The sequence below is a fragment of the Brachycentrus maculatus genome, unplaced genomic scaffold (genome assembly GCF_059751285.1).
Source record: "Brachycentrus maculatus isolate JH-2025_06_01 unplaced genomic scaffold, ASM5975128v1 h1tg000007l, whole genome shotgun sequence".
In the NCBI taxonomy this organism is placed as follows: Eukaryota; Metazoa; Arthropoda; class Insecta; order Trichoptera; family Brachycentridae; genus Brachycentrus; species Brachycentrus maculatus.
This window is the reverse complement of record NW_028280762.1, coordinates 2,359,417-2,374,432: the sequence shown is the minus strand read 5'-3', so window position 1 is coordinate 2,374,432 and position 15,016 is coordinate 2,359,417. Positions and strand designations below refer to the sequence as shown.

Here is a 15,016-nt window from a genome sequence, read left to right as displayed (position 1 = left end):
TACGGTCACGCTAGATTTTAAGAAATAGTGATATTGTCATATCTTGTGGTAACTTGTAATGTTTTATGCACTCAGCTGTCTGGGATTATATTAGCAAGATTATATAGTAGCAGGAGGTATAAAACAAACAATTTAATCTTGGAATTATGATCTCATATATCGCTCACTCCTTTCAACAACGTCATAAATCAAAAAACTTGATTTTTCAGGAGATCGTTTTTAAAGTTTAAAAATATAATGAAATGTATTGAAAATAAATATCAAGCCACTAATTGAACTTTTTACAGTGCAACAGATCTTTTTAGGTAAAACCTGAATGTTTTTCCTCCATTTGAAAAATATTAAGTATATTTAAAAAAATAATTGAACAATACCTTTTCTTCAAAACGCAAAAACAACACTTTCGGCCCTGTAGCGGTTAAGTTAAAAATATGCCGCTTTTGCTGGGATATAGTACATTTTCTGGGCATTCTGAAAACATGCATAACTGAAAGTTGTCAATTTTTGATATAAGACGTTGTTGAAAGGAGTGAGGGATATGTTAGCATTAGCTTGTAATATGAATGAAATAATCTTTGAATCCCCAAATTATGACTAGGGTATTTAATTATTTTAGTTTCTTCTTCTTCGAGGGTTGTAACCATCCTCTTTCCTTGTCCTTGAAATATTTTATTTAGTTTTCCTCTACCTCTCCTTACACACCTCCATCTGCATAGCTCCAACCACTGATAAACTTGTGGCATCCATGATTTGGTCCTCTTCTTCACTACCTTCATTTAACCCCTCCCATGACCGTTGTTAACTTTTCAAGGCTGTTCACTTTTTTAATACTTTTGTTGATATTGAAGCAATAAATATTAAATTTGTACAGTGTGGAATTCTTCCTATACGGCTTGCACGCGCTCTTCAAGGGAGACTTCCGGATTACATGCGTCAGAGACGAGTGGATATTCTCGGATATGTCACTCCTTCACTCTGTTCTGGCGCCCGGCGTGAGAATGGCACTCAAATTACACCAGGCAAGTCCGCATTTTTATGAATAATTATACTACACAGTTTGATTTTACCAGAGACGAGATATCTCGGAAGCACTTTTGGCAGCATATTCTTGCGCCATATTTACTTATATTGACAATCTGGTGTAAACGGTACATACATTGACACCTGTTGAAGTTCTCCAAACTATTTTATAATGTTTCCAAATACTTTTAAGCGATTTTAGGTAAATTTTTATAAACTTTTGGTAAACTGTTTCAGCTGACAGTATACAGATGTCATATTTTAAGGCTACCACTTTAATATTAATACATATAAATATTCAATATTTTGATTGATTGTTTTGAACGCCACCGGATTCTATCATTCTCAATTTTTGTATTTTTCCTATAATTTTCCATTATTATTATGACATTATCTTATAAATAATAGTTGAGTAATATTATTTAGGTATAATAGTAATATTCCAAAGGAATAAGGGATAAGTTACGTAGTTTTTGTTATTTTATATTTGTTGATTCATAATTGTCAATAGATTTTTATTAACCTTTTTATTTGTAATTTACACATTTTGGATGGGTTTATAAGACCTTATAATATGTTTATGAAAACATTGGAGGATTCTTTCTTTTCTACCTTTGAAATGAGGCAGGCACATAAGGTAAAAATACCCGTCCTTAAGCATCAATACACCAAACGAGTAGAAATATCCTTCCTGTCCGAAGTGTGTTAATGAGGTTTTAGTGTTTATAGAAGTTGTTATTGCATAGTATATTGAGTGTGGTGTTTGTGTTTGTGTTTTTTTTAGGACCACTTCATGTCTCCCTGGAAAGGTTAATGAGGTTTTAGCGTACATGGAGCTGTGATTGCAGAGTATAATGAGTATGGTTGTGTTTAGGACCACTTCATGTCCCCCCCAGTGTACATGGAGCTGTGATTGCAGAGTATAATGAGTCTGGTTGTGTCTAGGACCACTTCATGTCCCCCCCAGTGTACATGGAGCTGTGATTGCAGAGTATAACGAGTCTGGTTGTGTCTAGGACCACTTCATGTCCCCCCCAGTGTACACGGAGCTGTGATTGCAGAGTATAACGAGTCTGGTTGTGTCTAGGACCACTTCATGTCCCCGGAGGAGTATTGCAGCTGCCCGGCGCTGTACTCGGCCATCGTGTGCCACAGCAGCCGGCTGGTGATCTGCCATGAGGCGTCGCCCACCTGGCGGAGCAATGTGCTGCGCGGGGCGCCACACCTGCTGGCGCTGCGCCACGTGGTGGACGAGGGCTCCGACGAGTACAAGATCATCATGCTCAACAAGCGCCATCTCGGCTTCCGGGTCATCAAGCTCAACCGCGAGTGCGTGCGCGGCCTCTGGGCCGGCCAGCAGCAGGAGCTGGTCTACCTGCGCAACCGCAACCCCGAGAGGGGCTCCATACAGAACGCCAAGCAGGTACGCACCCCCACTCCCGCTCGGCCCAGTCCGGAATCCCCGACTTCCCATCCCGCCAATTATTAACACTCCTTACCTGACCACACCCAGGTACAGTGAAACCTCTATCCATCGTTACTCAAATAATCATTTTCCCGGATGTGTCATTGATTTCTTCTACTCCTAATTCATTTCATACAAAAATAGATGGCATCCATCATTTCTATCCACCATTTTACCGCATTCATCGTTTGAATTACACTGCATATTTGGTATATTTTGTCTGTTTTTTACATTCTTCTCAATTTTCTCAGTTTTGTTACATTCGATGGCAATATTCCAATCTGTGGTATAGAAACTATTGAATGCTTGTGTGACGCTAGGTTAACGGATACAGCAGAAGAGGTCGATATTGATGAAGAGGAGCCGCTGCCTGTACCTTAATTTTCAGAAAATAGCACTATTTTTTAAAAAATCTACATCTTAAAATTGTTTTCTTAGAATTTTAACCTACCTAACCTACCTAACCTACCAATTTCTTAATCCCGCATTCAATGATTTCTGGCAGCCATAGTTTATTTCAATAGGTCCCTTTAAAAACGATTGAGGTTTATATTAAAAGCATTGATAACTTTGTGGTATGGTAATAAAACTCTCCTTATCATCCATTGTTTGTGTTTATCATCACTTTGTGTATTATATTTACAGGTTTCACTGTATATCATAACGCTTTCTATACATATTGTACTATTTTCAAATGAATAAACTTCTAAATGTACGTGTTTTCACCAGGCGCTGCGCAACATCATAAACTCTTCGTGTGACCAACCCATCGGTTACCCCATATACGTGTCTCCGCTGACCACCTCCTATGCGGAGAGCAACCCCCAAGTGTCCGCGCTGGTCGGGGGCTCGCTCACCCTGTCCACCATCAAGCGCCATGCCATGGGACTGTGGAGAAAGTAAGTTTACGCATACAACAACTATGCATTCCGTCTCTTTTTCATGATTGTTAGTTTTACTAATTACCTGTCGATGAAAACAACTGTAGTTTTCTAAACTAGTCATGCGTAATGAAATAAAATTCAGTAAGTGGTATTATACATGTGTTGTAATTTAAAAAAAATCTAAATGTCATTCCACACAGTTAATGCCGAATCATGTAATCAATCGTAGCATATTGATCATAAAATTGTTTTGAACCATTTGCAGAAGGCTGGAAAAAGCTTGATGTTTGGGTGCCATATAAACTGACTCAAAAAAACCTCAATAAACGCTTGTAAAAATTGGTTGTCCGAGTTTTATGCCAATAGGGACAAGGGATTCTACGAAAAGAGTATTATAATGTTGGATTCTCGTTGGCAACAAGTTATCAAACAGAACGGCGCATATTTGACTTAAATCGGATGCTTGAAACATTTTTTATAAAGCGAAAAATAATTTTTCCCTAAACCAATATTTTGGATTTGATTTCAGGATGCGCCGACGGTGCGGCGAGGGGTGCTCTAGCGGCAGCGGCAGCAACGGCATCGAGTGCAGCATCAGCATCAACGCGCACCCCGCCCTCACCCCCCACCACACCCTCGAGATGTCGCGCACCTCGCTAGGTAACAGCCTCATATGTAAGCCATCCCTCATCTCTACTTATTAACTACTTCATTTAACGCCATCTCAATTATATATCCAATCAGTATTTTAATTTTTATAATTAGTTTGTAACTTTGTTTTAAAATCACTATAAATGTTTTATTATAACTTAATTATAATGTCTACCGGTTTCGAAGCTAACCGCTTCTTTATCAAAACTGAGTATAAATCAGTCTTGATAAAGAAGCAGTTAGCTTCAAAACCGGTAGATATTATAATTAAGTTATATGTAATAAAATATTTACAGTGATTTTAAAACAAAGTTACATTTTAATTATAAAATGGAAAATCACAGTTAGTGCTTCAAATATAATTTTTTTTTTTTTTTAATTACTATATATTGTGTCCGCCTCCGTGGTGTAATGGTTAGCGTGTTTAGCTACGGTGCCGGAGGTCCCGGGTCCAATTCCCAGAGGGAGGGGGAAAATAAATATTAGTTATTTTACACTCTAATATTTATTTAATATTACTCTGGACTTGTCCCTGAAGCACAGAGGTGATTGATTACCTCGCCTTCATGTAAGTAACAATCGAGATAACACTGCGTCAATATGCAGTACAGATGCAGTGCCCTATGCACCACTGGGTGCGGATAAGAAGAAGATTTTTAGTCTTCAAACAAAGAAATCTAATAATTTATATCACATTTAACGTTAACCACATTTTGACGGGTAGGGTATTTTTACCTTTTGCACCAGCCTCATTTTAAAGTCAGAAAAGAAGGAACCAAATATTTAATGTTTTTACATCTATTTACAACATTTTGAGTGTGTCCAAATACTTGTTCTCAAAATCTGGATTATCTCCAATTACAGGAGTTATTTTCATATTATTTTTGACATCTCATCAAAGATGAAGAAGAATATGGAAGTCTGGGCATTTACGGGGCTGACGACCGTCATAGGCTGGTTTAAGTGATCACTTTACACACGTGTAACATTCACCAATTCTATCCATTATTGACAACCACTCTACTCAAATTCTTGGAAGTTCTGTATATATGAACCAATTTAGAAACCTTGTTCTTGAAGCACTAGAACTTCACTAGAGACATCTATTGGTGAGATTTACATCTATATTATATACCCATCTCTTTGTTAAGGTCTTAACTATGTGTACACAATTATCAAATCCCGTAAAAAACACCCTTCCGAAATGTGTTAAATTAATTCAATTCTTCTTCAAACCTTATCCGCACCCCAATGGTGCATAGGGCACTGCATCATATAAACACAGTGTTATATTGATTGTTAACACATGAAGGAAAGGTGATTAGCCCTCCGCTTCAGGTACCAGTCCAGGGTAATTTTGAATAAGTATTTGAGTGAAAAAATCACTTATTTGACCCTCTATTTATATAAATATTTATTTGACCCTCCTGAGAGGCTGACATGGAATTAATTCAAAAAGTGTTTGAAAGTACACCGCTCATATAGAAGAGTATGTATAATTAAGGCGTGTGTTATGTGTGACCTCAGCGGGGACCCGGGGCAGCCTGGCCAGCGTGGGCAAGCCCGGAAGCTCCACGCTCGCCTCGCTGGCGGGACTCCTCGGGAGCCGGGAGCAGCCGGAACTGCCCATCACCAACGCCGCCCGGCTCTTCTTCGAGAGGCAAGAGTCCGAGACAGGTCAGTTTACTAGATATCTTGTACAAATCAAACGGAAATTTGTGTCACTTTAGTTGATATAATCTAAGGTGTACAAATAAGTTTTTTATTTTGATTTATTTGGTAGTCACCCAGTGAGAGGATGTTTCTGCCAGTGTCAAGTCTTAAATAATAATAGAAAATCTCTTCTTCTTCTTCTTCTTCTAGATCCTAAGGATCTGTTTATGCCTCCGCTTGTAGCTCTTGGGATGTTGACTCCCAGCTGTCTTTCCACCTTTTTGGAGGTCTGCCTGGGGGTCTGCGTCCTTCAGGGATTCCTTGAAGGGCGATACGTGGAAGTCTGTCATCTGACATTCTGTTTACATGATCATTCCAGTATCGCTTCGTTGTTGTCCCCACCTCACGACATCCTCCGTTTTACACATGCTCCGGATGTCGGTATTTCTTATTCGGTCTCTAATGTGTTTCCGGTTATGGATCGGTGAGTCTTCATCTCGGAAGTTCGAAGTCGAGATTTTGTTCTAGAAGCCTTATTAATTTGTTTGTTAATAAGGCTGCAGTTATAGAAAATACTCATAACAATTCATACAAAATTTCATAGTTTGAATGCGTTTAGCTTTTTTTTATTAGAAATTGCGATGGATTGCACTTGGCCTGGCTGAGCAGCACTTCACATCACATGAAGATAGCAAAATTTAAGTGGTTAAATAGATATATTTTGTTGTCTCAGGATATATGAGCATCCGAGAGTTTGCCGATCCCAAGAGCAGCGGCAGCGGAGAGCGGGACAGCACGCAACACGACCCAGCCCGGGTGCCCGGAGGGACAACACGCGGCCCTTCCTGGAGACCGGGGCCCGTGCTACAAACCAGGAACTCTGGACATGTATGCATACCCAATTTTATCCATTATTTAATGGTAACTGACTGGAGTCATTTCGACGTAACGTAAAGGTGGAGACTGACCGGAGCATTTCGTCGAGCGCATCGCTCACGGCGAGCATCACCGAGCATCCGATGAAGCGCTCGGCTTGCTGTACTGACTGCCTGAATGCTCGCATCGTAACGTGTTGCGTTACGACGAAATGCTCCGGTCAAACTCCACCTTAACACATTACAATGCGAGCATTCGTATAGTCAGTACAGCGAGCCGAGCTCGTTCCGAGTACTCCATCCGATGTTCGGATGCTCGCCGCAAATGTTACGTTAGGACGACATGCTCCGGTCAGTCCCCACCTTTAGAATTAACTGTTTTTTTTTCTTCTTAATTTTAAATTCTTTTGCATTTCACAATATATTATAATTACAAGTACCGTAGAATGGGGCTACTTGAACTTTGATGTGTTGAGCCAAGTACAAAAAAAATATTTAGATCTGTATTTGGTCTACAATAATGAATGTATCGACATGATTCATTGTTTCCCTGAAACTTACTGTCACGATACATTCATTATTGTAGACCAAATACAGATTTAAATCTCTTTTTTGTACTGGGCTCAAGTAACACATCAAAGATCAAGTATCCCCGTTCTACGGTACAAAAAAAATTAATACAAAAAAAAGATCCCACAAAGGCATGGCCTTTGTGTGGGTATACATTTTATTTTAGATTATAATAAAGGGCACTGGCAAGAATACAACAGATATCAGAAATACAATTAGGTTTAAAGTGCTGATTCAAACAAACGAAACATAAGTTTGAAAATGCTATAACCAGGCGAAACAATTGTCACAAAATTGATTTTAATGCAAAAAAAATTAACAATAAAATATTTACTTAGACTCAAAAAATCTTAGACTCAAAAAATCGGTGCTTGCTTTAACATTTAATGCATAAAATAAACATAATAATCGAGTGGCAATAAACAAGTGTTTTCATATACAATTCAATCATGTCTTACCGTAAAGTGAATGCCGAAACAATAAATTAATTTAATTTGTATTTGAAGCACTAACTTCATGATTTTCCATTTCATAATTAAAATATAACTTTGTTTTAAAATCACTATAAATATTTTATTGAAACTTAATTATAATGTCTACCAGTTTCGAATCCGCTTTTTTATCAAGACTGATCAGTATTAATCAGTCTTGATAAAAAAGTGATTAACTTCGAAACTGGTAAACATTATAATTATGTTATAATAAAATATTTATATGTAGTGATTTTAAAACAAAGTTATATTTTAATTATAATAAATAAATTATAATCTCCGCCTCCGTAGTGTAATAGTCTCTGCTACCGCTCTGGAGGTCCCGGGTTGGATTCCCGGTGGGGGAGTCAAATAAATATTTAGTGACTTTTTCACTCTAATATTTATTCAATATTACCCTGGACTGGTACCTGATGCGCAGGAGTGATCACCTTGCCTTCATGTGTTTATGATCAAGATAACACTGCGTTTATATGATGCAGTGCCTTATGCACCATTGGGGTGCAGATGAGGGTTGAAATTATAATGTTCGTAATGCCCTTTTGCAGTGCTTGTCGATTCGCGACCGCGCCAGGGACGGGGCTCGGCGCTCCAAGAGGGACCGGGAGAGGGACAAGATCCGGCCGTCCAGCTTCCGGCTGCTGAGCGCCTCGGAGCGCGAGTGGGTGGCGCGCGAGGGGGGCGCACGGGAGGGGGGCACGCGCGAGGGGGGTGCGCGAGAGGGGGGCGCGCGGGAGGCGGGCGCCGGGCACTCGCGCGAGGGCAGAGAGCCCAAGGCGCTGCGCAGGGGGGACTCGCGCACTTCCAAGGTACATCGCTCTATCTTTTTTTTTCAAGCGTCGTAAAGAATTGAACCTTGTGGTTTAAAAAATATTCAATAATTTATTTTATATTTGCTTGCATCTTAACCATATGAAAATGTGGTTCAAATTTTTTACACCATATGAAAATGTGATTCAAATACGGGAAAAATGTGAATATTCCTAATTGTTGCTTTTATTGAACATAGTTGAAGTTAAAATGTAACAATTTTGTAATGTTAGCTCTGGTAATTATCTGAAAATGAGATTTAAATACATGGCAAGTAGCCGCAATAGCTAGCGTAGTGACACGACCGCCGGGTAAGACGATCTGCATACTACTGGTGCAGTAAACATGTTACGACATGTGCGTAATAACATGAGAAATGTTTGTGTATTGGTGATTTTATCCCCGATTTTTTCACAATTTATTTATTTCCTTCACTGCAAATGAATAACTTTATATTACAATACTTTCATGTAATACATATTACGGAGGAATACAACAACTCTGAGCCCATATCTATTATATTTTATATCATTTTCTTGCCATATTATGTATATAATAACATTGTTTATTTTGTTATAGTTATCGACTACAGGCAGCTTCCCGACACCGGACAGTTCCACTGAAGATCTCTCGTTCAATCCCGGAGGAGACAACTGTCAGATCATAGCGAACCGGAATGCCAACCTTAAACTCTCGGGGCACTTTGATCAACCCAAGGAGTCCCACAAGAGGAGAAGCAGCGATTTCGCGGGCTCTAGCGGCCGGGATTTCATGGCCAAACAGCACACGTCCGAGAAAAACATAGACAACATAGCTTCCAAGGACTTGACTCTGCGGAATGTCGAGTCCAGCTCAGAGCACAGCGTCTTGAAGCGGTCGAGCGAAAGCCCCAGGGAACTAGCCAAGGCGACCAAAGATCTGAGGCGCGACCGAGAGAGCTATCGCGATCTCGCCGGGAAGTACAGCGAATTGTCCATGAAGGAAACCGGCTTGCGAATCGCCGGCGATCCCAAGGACTCTACTCGCAAACCGATCGTGAAGAGGTCCGAGTCACTCAAGACCGAGTTGAAGAACCACATCAGCATCGGGTGCAAGGTGGTGATAGTGGACCCGTCGGGCGTGTACGACTGCATCAACCTCGGTCGGAGGATCGACGTGACGTGGCCGACTCCCTACCAGCGCCAGCGCGGGGGCCGCAACCACTGGGGGACCTGGGTCCCCCAACAAGGAATGGACGGACAGGTAAAGAGCGCTTCAGTATTTGGGCTGTGTTCGAATCATTCTACACAAATGTTGCGTTGCATTTTTTTTCATTTTTAATTTAAGTTTCACTTGGTAAAAATCACTATTTCTTAAAATCTGTTGTCACGTGTTTCGATGCATTCCGCATCATTTTCAAAACACCGGGTGTTCGAAAATAGATAGGTTTTACCACAATTTGACTGCCAAAGCAATTAATGAAATTTTTAATAAATATAATAAAAATACAATTTAGATCTTGAAGTTATTGCGTTTGATTGGGTATAATTAATTTCTTTACTAAGGTGACAATGCTACTTGGCTCAGAGGACAGGTAGATATAATTACTTTATAATTTAATCATGTTGTGCCACAAAGTGAATGCCGAAATAATAAATAACATAACCTTTTGTTTTATTTATTAATTCTGCATTAAATTTGTAGAATGACTGTTGATTATTTTTTTTAAATTAAACATCTGTATACATAATACCACTTTATGAGTTTTATTTCATTACACAAGACTACTTTTCATAATTTTTTTATTTATAAAACTCACCTACGATTACTACTTACTATTAACTTGTAGATGAAAACAACTGTAGTTTTTTAAACTAGTCGTGTGTAATGAAATAAAACTCATTAAGTGGTATTATATAAGTGTTTAACTTTTTTTAAATAAACTATTATTGTCACCATTTCCATTTAATTTATCCTCTGCGTGTACTTCCCTTCCAGGTGGTGCACAGGTGGACCCCCAACCACAGAGACTCGAACCTGCGCTCACACGTTGACAAGACTATACTTCTCATCCAGATAGGTGACAGGTTTGTGCCCATTGCGGAGAACTGCGTACAAGACTTGGGTGATGAGGTGTGAACTGAACACTACTGAAGGAAAACTCTAGTTAACACGCGGAGGCGACGCCCCTCGCGTTTATTTGTGATATTATTCTATGTTTTGACTCTTAACCTACCCAACATTGACTTTTATACATACTATGTGGATTTCTTTTAGTACTTTTGCAGTAATTTTTTTTTTTACACATAATATATATTGCCGCTGCAGCAATTTAAATTTAAATTTATCCATTTTGGTTGAACAATACGCAGCCAAAAATTAGTGAGTAAGTTTACGATCTTCTTTTTAAATTTTGCCATAAATTTAGTTTTATTAAGTAATTCGTCGTAACTTTCAACAATTTTACACATTTCTCTACTGCGGCTCGTAGGCGATATGTGCTATTACGGAGTACACACTAAAAATTTGTAATGTTGGTATGCAACAGTGAATCTGCCGAGTACCTTGAATATTTTGCGCGTTTTTTGTATATTTTTTAACTGGTATTTTTACGATTTGGATACTTGGTTTGATGTTAAAAAATTTTAGGTGTTTTTTTTACTTGTCGATTAATAGAGGTGTGATTTGCTTGAAGTTTAGTAAAAAATACAGTTGGCATATTACACAGATAAATCTAATCTAGATGCCAATAAGACATCAATGCCGCCAATAGTGATTTTATTCACTATTAAAATAGTCAAGTTGTTATCCGAGTATAAACTGTCAAAATATTAAAGAATTTGAAAGAATATATGTTTATTAAGGAGCAGGCTGCAAACACATACTCTGACCTCAAAAACAGCATTTGATTAGTCTATATAACTAAAAAATTGCAAAGGTTTATTTGTTGAAATGTGTATGTAGATAACAGATAATAATGATCATCATTTTCAATAAAATCGCTTGAAAAATACCAGAAATGTATAAAAAATGCACAAATTTTTCTGCGTACTTAAATCTGAATATCCACTATGTCACATTACTGCGCATCTTGTATGTCTCCAATGAAGATGTTACGCTACTAACAGACACAAAAGCATGCGCTACACAGTAATGATCGCTTTTGGAGTGACTCAAAATGAGTCGCTGCCGACCTATTTATGACATATCCCGCTGGTCCAATCGCAGAGTGTAGTGGATACGCCGCCTTATAGATTCGCCATTATGATCCTAAAGCCCTAAAATAATTAGCACAACTCGGCCAACTTGCGGCCGATTGAAGTGCATCTTTATTACTTCTCTTATAATTTGGCAGCGAAAAATTAATTAAGTAATTATTGTCTACTTTTGACCTTGTATTGGAAAGTACGATTTAGGATGTGTTCACAGGAACATAAAAAGGTTAACATTAAGTTATTTTTTAGTTAAATATGGTGCGATAATAAAATAATAATTTTCTTTTTAATATGGTGAACTCGTAATTGTATAAAATATCAAAATGTTCCTGTAAAATAATAAACTCTCGATTCTTTATTCACTGTTGAAGAGAGCACTGCCAATTCTAGTAAAATATTCACAGTGTAATATAAAATATATTATGTCTTTGGTATTGCTGATTTTATGACATTGATCCCTCGATCAATCTTTTTTAAACCTTGTTCTTTTATCTTGCATTATCGGTAATCATCTTTGAGCGGTTCATTTATTGAACAAATATTTGTACAAGCTGTGCATAGTTGAACTGAACGGATACCACGCAATATACCACGGAACGCATACCTCTAAGGATATGCAGTACAAACACCCGAGTATGTGTATTTTATATCAACTCTAATGGAGAGGATTTAAAAAATTAAAAAACTGCGTTTCATAATTTATTTGGATATTGTTTCTATTTTTTCTTTCAATCTTATAATTGTAATAGAGCAACGCAATCTAAAACTTAACTTCTTAATTTTCTAAACCATTTTTTTTAAAATTTCAAAGTTTTTAATTTATATTTGAGTATATTTTTTTTCCCCAAAAAAACCAATGGGACAAAGGGAAAATATTAAAAAAACATTTACAAAAATCACTATCTTCCAAAAGAACGTTCTGTCATTTCGACATATAACTTCTCACATCAGGCAAATAAATCACTTAAAATTCTTAGTGTCACTGTCCAAACCGAATTTAAATCATTGTAACCCTCGTATATGTTTAAAAATTACCAAATTGTAGATAAAACTGCACATATTTTATGAAGGTTATTTTTCAAAATTCAATAAATTGGCGGAAATTTGTTTTTTTTTTCTGCAGCAATAGGTGAGGGTTATAACAATTTGTGTATTCAGTGATTTGGCCATGTCACACTGTAATGGTACACAACTTGTGAAATTGTAAAAAGTGTGTTTCATATTACTTGTAAATTGTATAATACTCCTACCGCATTTAGTTTAGTACATAATATACTAGACAATTGTTGTAATTTGTGTATATCTAATGTATATATGTATTACTTTGAATTAGTAATCTAAATGAAAATTTTGCATAAAACTTGACTACGTGTCACATCTACTTCCAATATTGCCTTGGTATAGATTTTACATTGTAGGCACTCGACTCTAGACGTAATTATAAAATGTTAAATGGGACTCGGGCACTCCAATCGTTTGATGATGCTGAAAATGTTATTTTCTCGCAATTTATACACCGTACATTTAAATCCTCTTAGCCTCTGGCAATGTCTAATTATTATACCTTTCTTTACTGCATTTTATAGCCATTAAATATCTCAAAAACTCCCTAAAGGTAGGGACTGACAGGACTATTTCGTCGTAACGTAACATTGTAACATCGCTCGCGGCGAGCATCCGAAACTATGGATGGAGGGCTCGCTGTACTGACTATACGAATGCTCGCATCGTAACGTGTTACGTTACGACGAAATGGCTCCGGTCAGCCCCTACCATAAGAGTAGGGATAAACATTTATTTTAAATCGTAGTAAGCAAAATCCTCTCCTTTCAGACTTCTGATTATACTGGAAAAACTATACAATTTATCACTTTATTACATGTATTGAACTATCTAGTGAATCTCATCACTTATACTGACTTTACAGATTTACTGATTAATTATCGACTGGATAGCTAGTAAAAGTCAACAAAAAAGTAAGGTTTGACAGTCGCAAAATCTCCGGATGACCTTGTTTTATACAATTTGCATCAAAAAAGGTGAAACAAAATTTTACACTCTTGCCAATAGCAGAATTTTTTTTTACTAACCACTAGAAAAAGAGTTGCCTGAATTTTTTTTACAAAGGTTTCACAATATGTAGAAAAAATGTCAGCAACATCTTTTTTTAAGCTCTTTGATCTGCTGAATGGAACTTACCCACCTCAGTATGTAGCTTCTTATGTTACCTTTATTTTGGTAATAATTACTCTTTTTTTGTGGAATTAAAAAAAAATCTTTTATTTTATAAATATAAAATAACCAAAATATTCATATACTAATGCTACGAGACTAAGAGGTGAAAAATTAATCAGAGATTAATTCAACAATAAAGTTTTTAAAAAAAGGAAAGTTAATTCCTAAAAACGAAATATCGGCAAATATTGTAGATAGAATAAATAAATTTCTCCGTGAATTTTCAATTAGCTGAAATTTTCGTATATGAAAAATTCCTGTCAAATGTTTGTGTTTATACGTCTATTATTTACAAAATAGTCTAGTCAAACATATATATATATATATATATATATATATATATATATATATATATATATAGGTATGGACATGTGGAGCGAATGGATAGCGAGAGAATGACTAAGAAAATATATGTGGCGAATGTGAGAGGGAAAACAGAACGTGGACGACCGAAAAAGACTTGGCACGATCAGATTAATCAGAACCTAAAATCTGGCGGTGTCAAAAGTCTGCGTAATCGGAGGGCATGTATGACTAGATGTATGGATGTGAAGGAGGCTAGGAGTGTATGTCAGGACAGAAGAGTGTGGCGTTCCATCCTCTCTGCCTACCCCTGCGGGGAAACGGCGTGATGGTAGTAGTAGTAGTAGTAGTAGTATATATATATATATATATATATATATATTTCCGATAACACCTTGCCTGATTTCTGTAAAGTACATAGATATTCATATAATAATTTGACAAGGGTACAATTAGGCTATAGGAAAGATAAATATTTTTGCGGAAACTAGAGGTTTTTTCTTCTATTTTTATTTAGACGAACCATTTTTTTTTGTTATTTATTGTGACTTCATTGTCGACAAGTATCTGATCAATGTTAAAGATGATGTTTTGATACAATATCCAACTTTTCTCGCTGCACTGAACACCATATTGGAATAATGCAGCATTATCTTGAGTCTAAATAATAAATATTATTAAGAACACAAAACCGCCAGGAATTGGATCCGAGAACTCATTTGCGGTAGCCTGACACGGTGACGGAGTTGAATAATATGATTTCAGTAATAATTATTTAGGAAATTACTAAAATAATAAGAAAAAAGAAAAAAATCATGATAAAATTTAGCACTTTATTTTTTTTTGAATATTTGTTTAAACTGTT

The 15,016-nt window shown here is 37.0% G+C and overlaps 1 protein-coding gene across 1 annotated transcript in view; it reads left to right on the top strand.

Moving 5' to 3' along the window:
* The window catches only part of pcx (pecanex), a 39,034-nt gene extending 24,876 nt beyond the window's left edge, over positions 1–14,158 (top strand). The window contains exons 15-23 of the mRNA XM_088259832.1: positions 872–1,019; positions 2,108–2,443; positions 3,215–3,384; positions 3,899–4,029; positions 5,548–5,697; positions 6,407–6,561; positions 8,158–8,418; positions 8,999–9,661; positions 10,397–14,158. Of these exons, the coding sequence (XP_088115958.1) occupies positions 872–1,019; positions 2,108–2,443; positions 3,215–3,384; positions 3,899–4,029; positions 5,548–5,697; positions 6,407–6,561; positions 8,158–8,418; positions 8,999–9,661; positions 10,397–10,537 (2,155 nt within the window). The 3' untranslated portion in view covers positions 10,538–14,158. The remainder of the gene's footprint in view (positions 1–871; positions 1,020–2,107; positions 2,444–3,214; positions 3,385–3,898; positions 4,030–5,547; positions 5,698–6,406; positions 6,562–8,157; positions 8,419–8,998; positions 9,662–10,396) is intronic.
* The last annotated feature ends 858 nt before the right edge of the window (positions 14,159–15,016 follow it).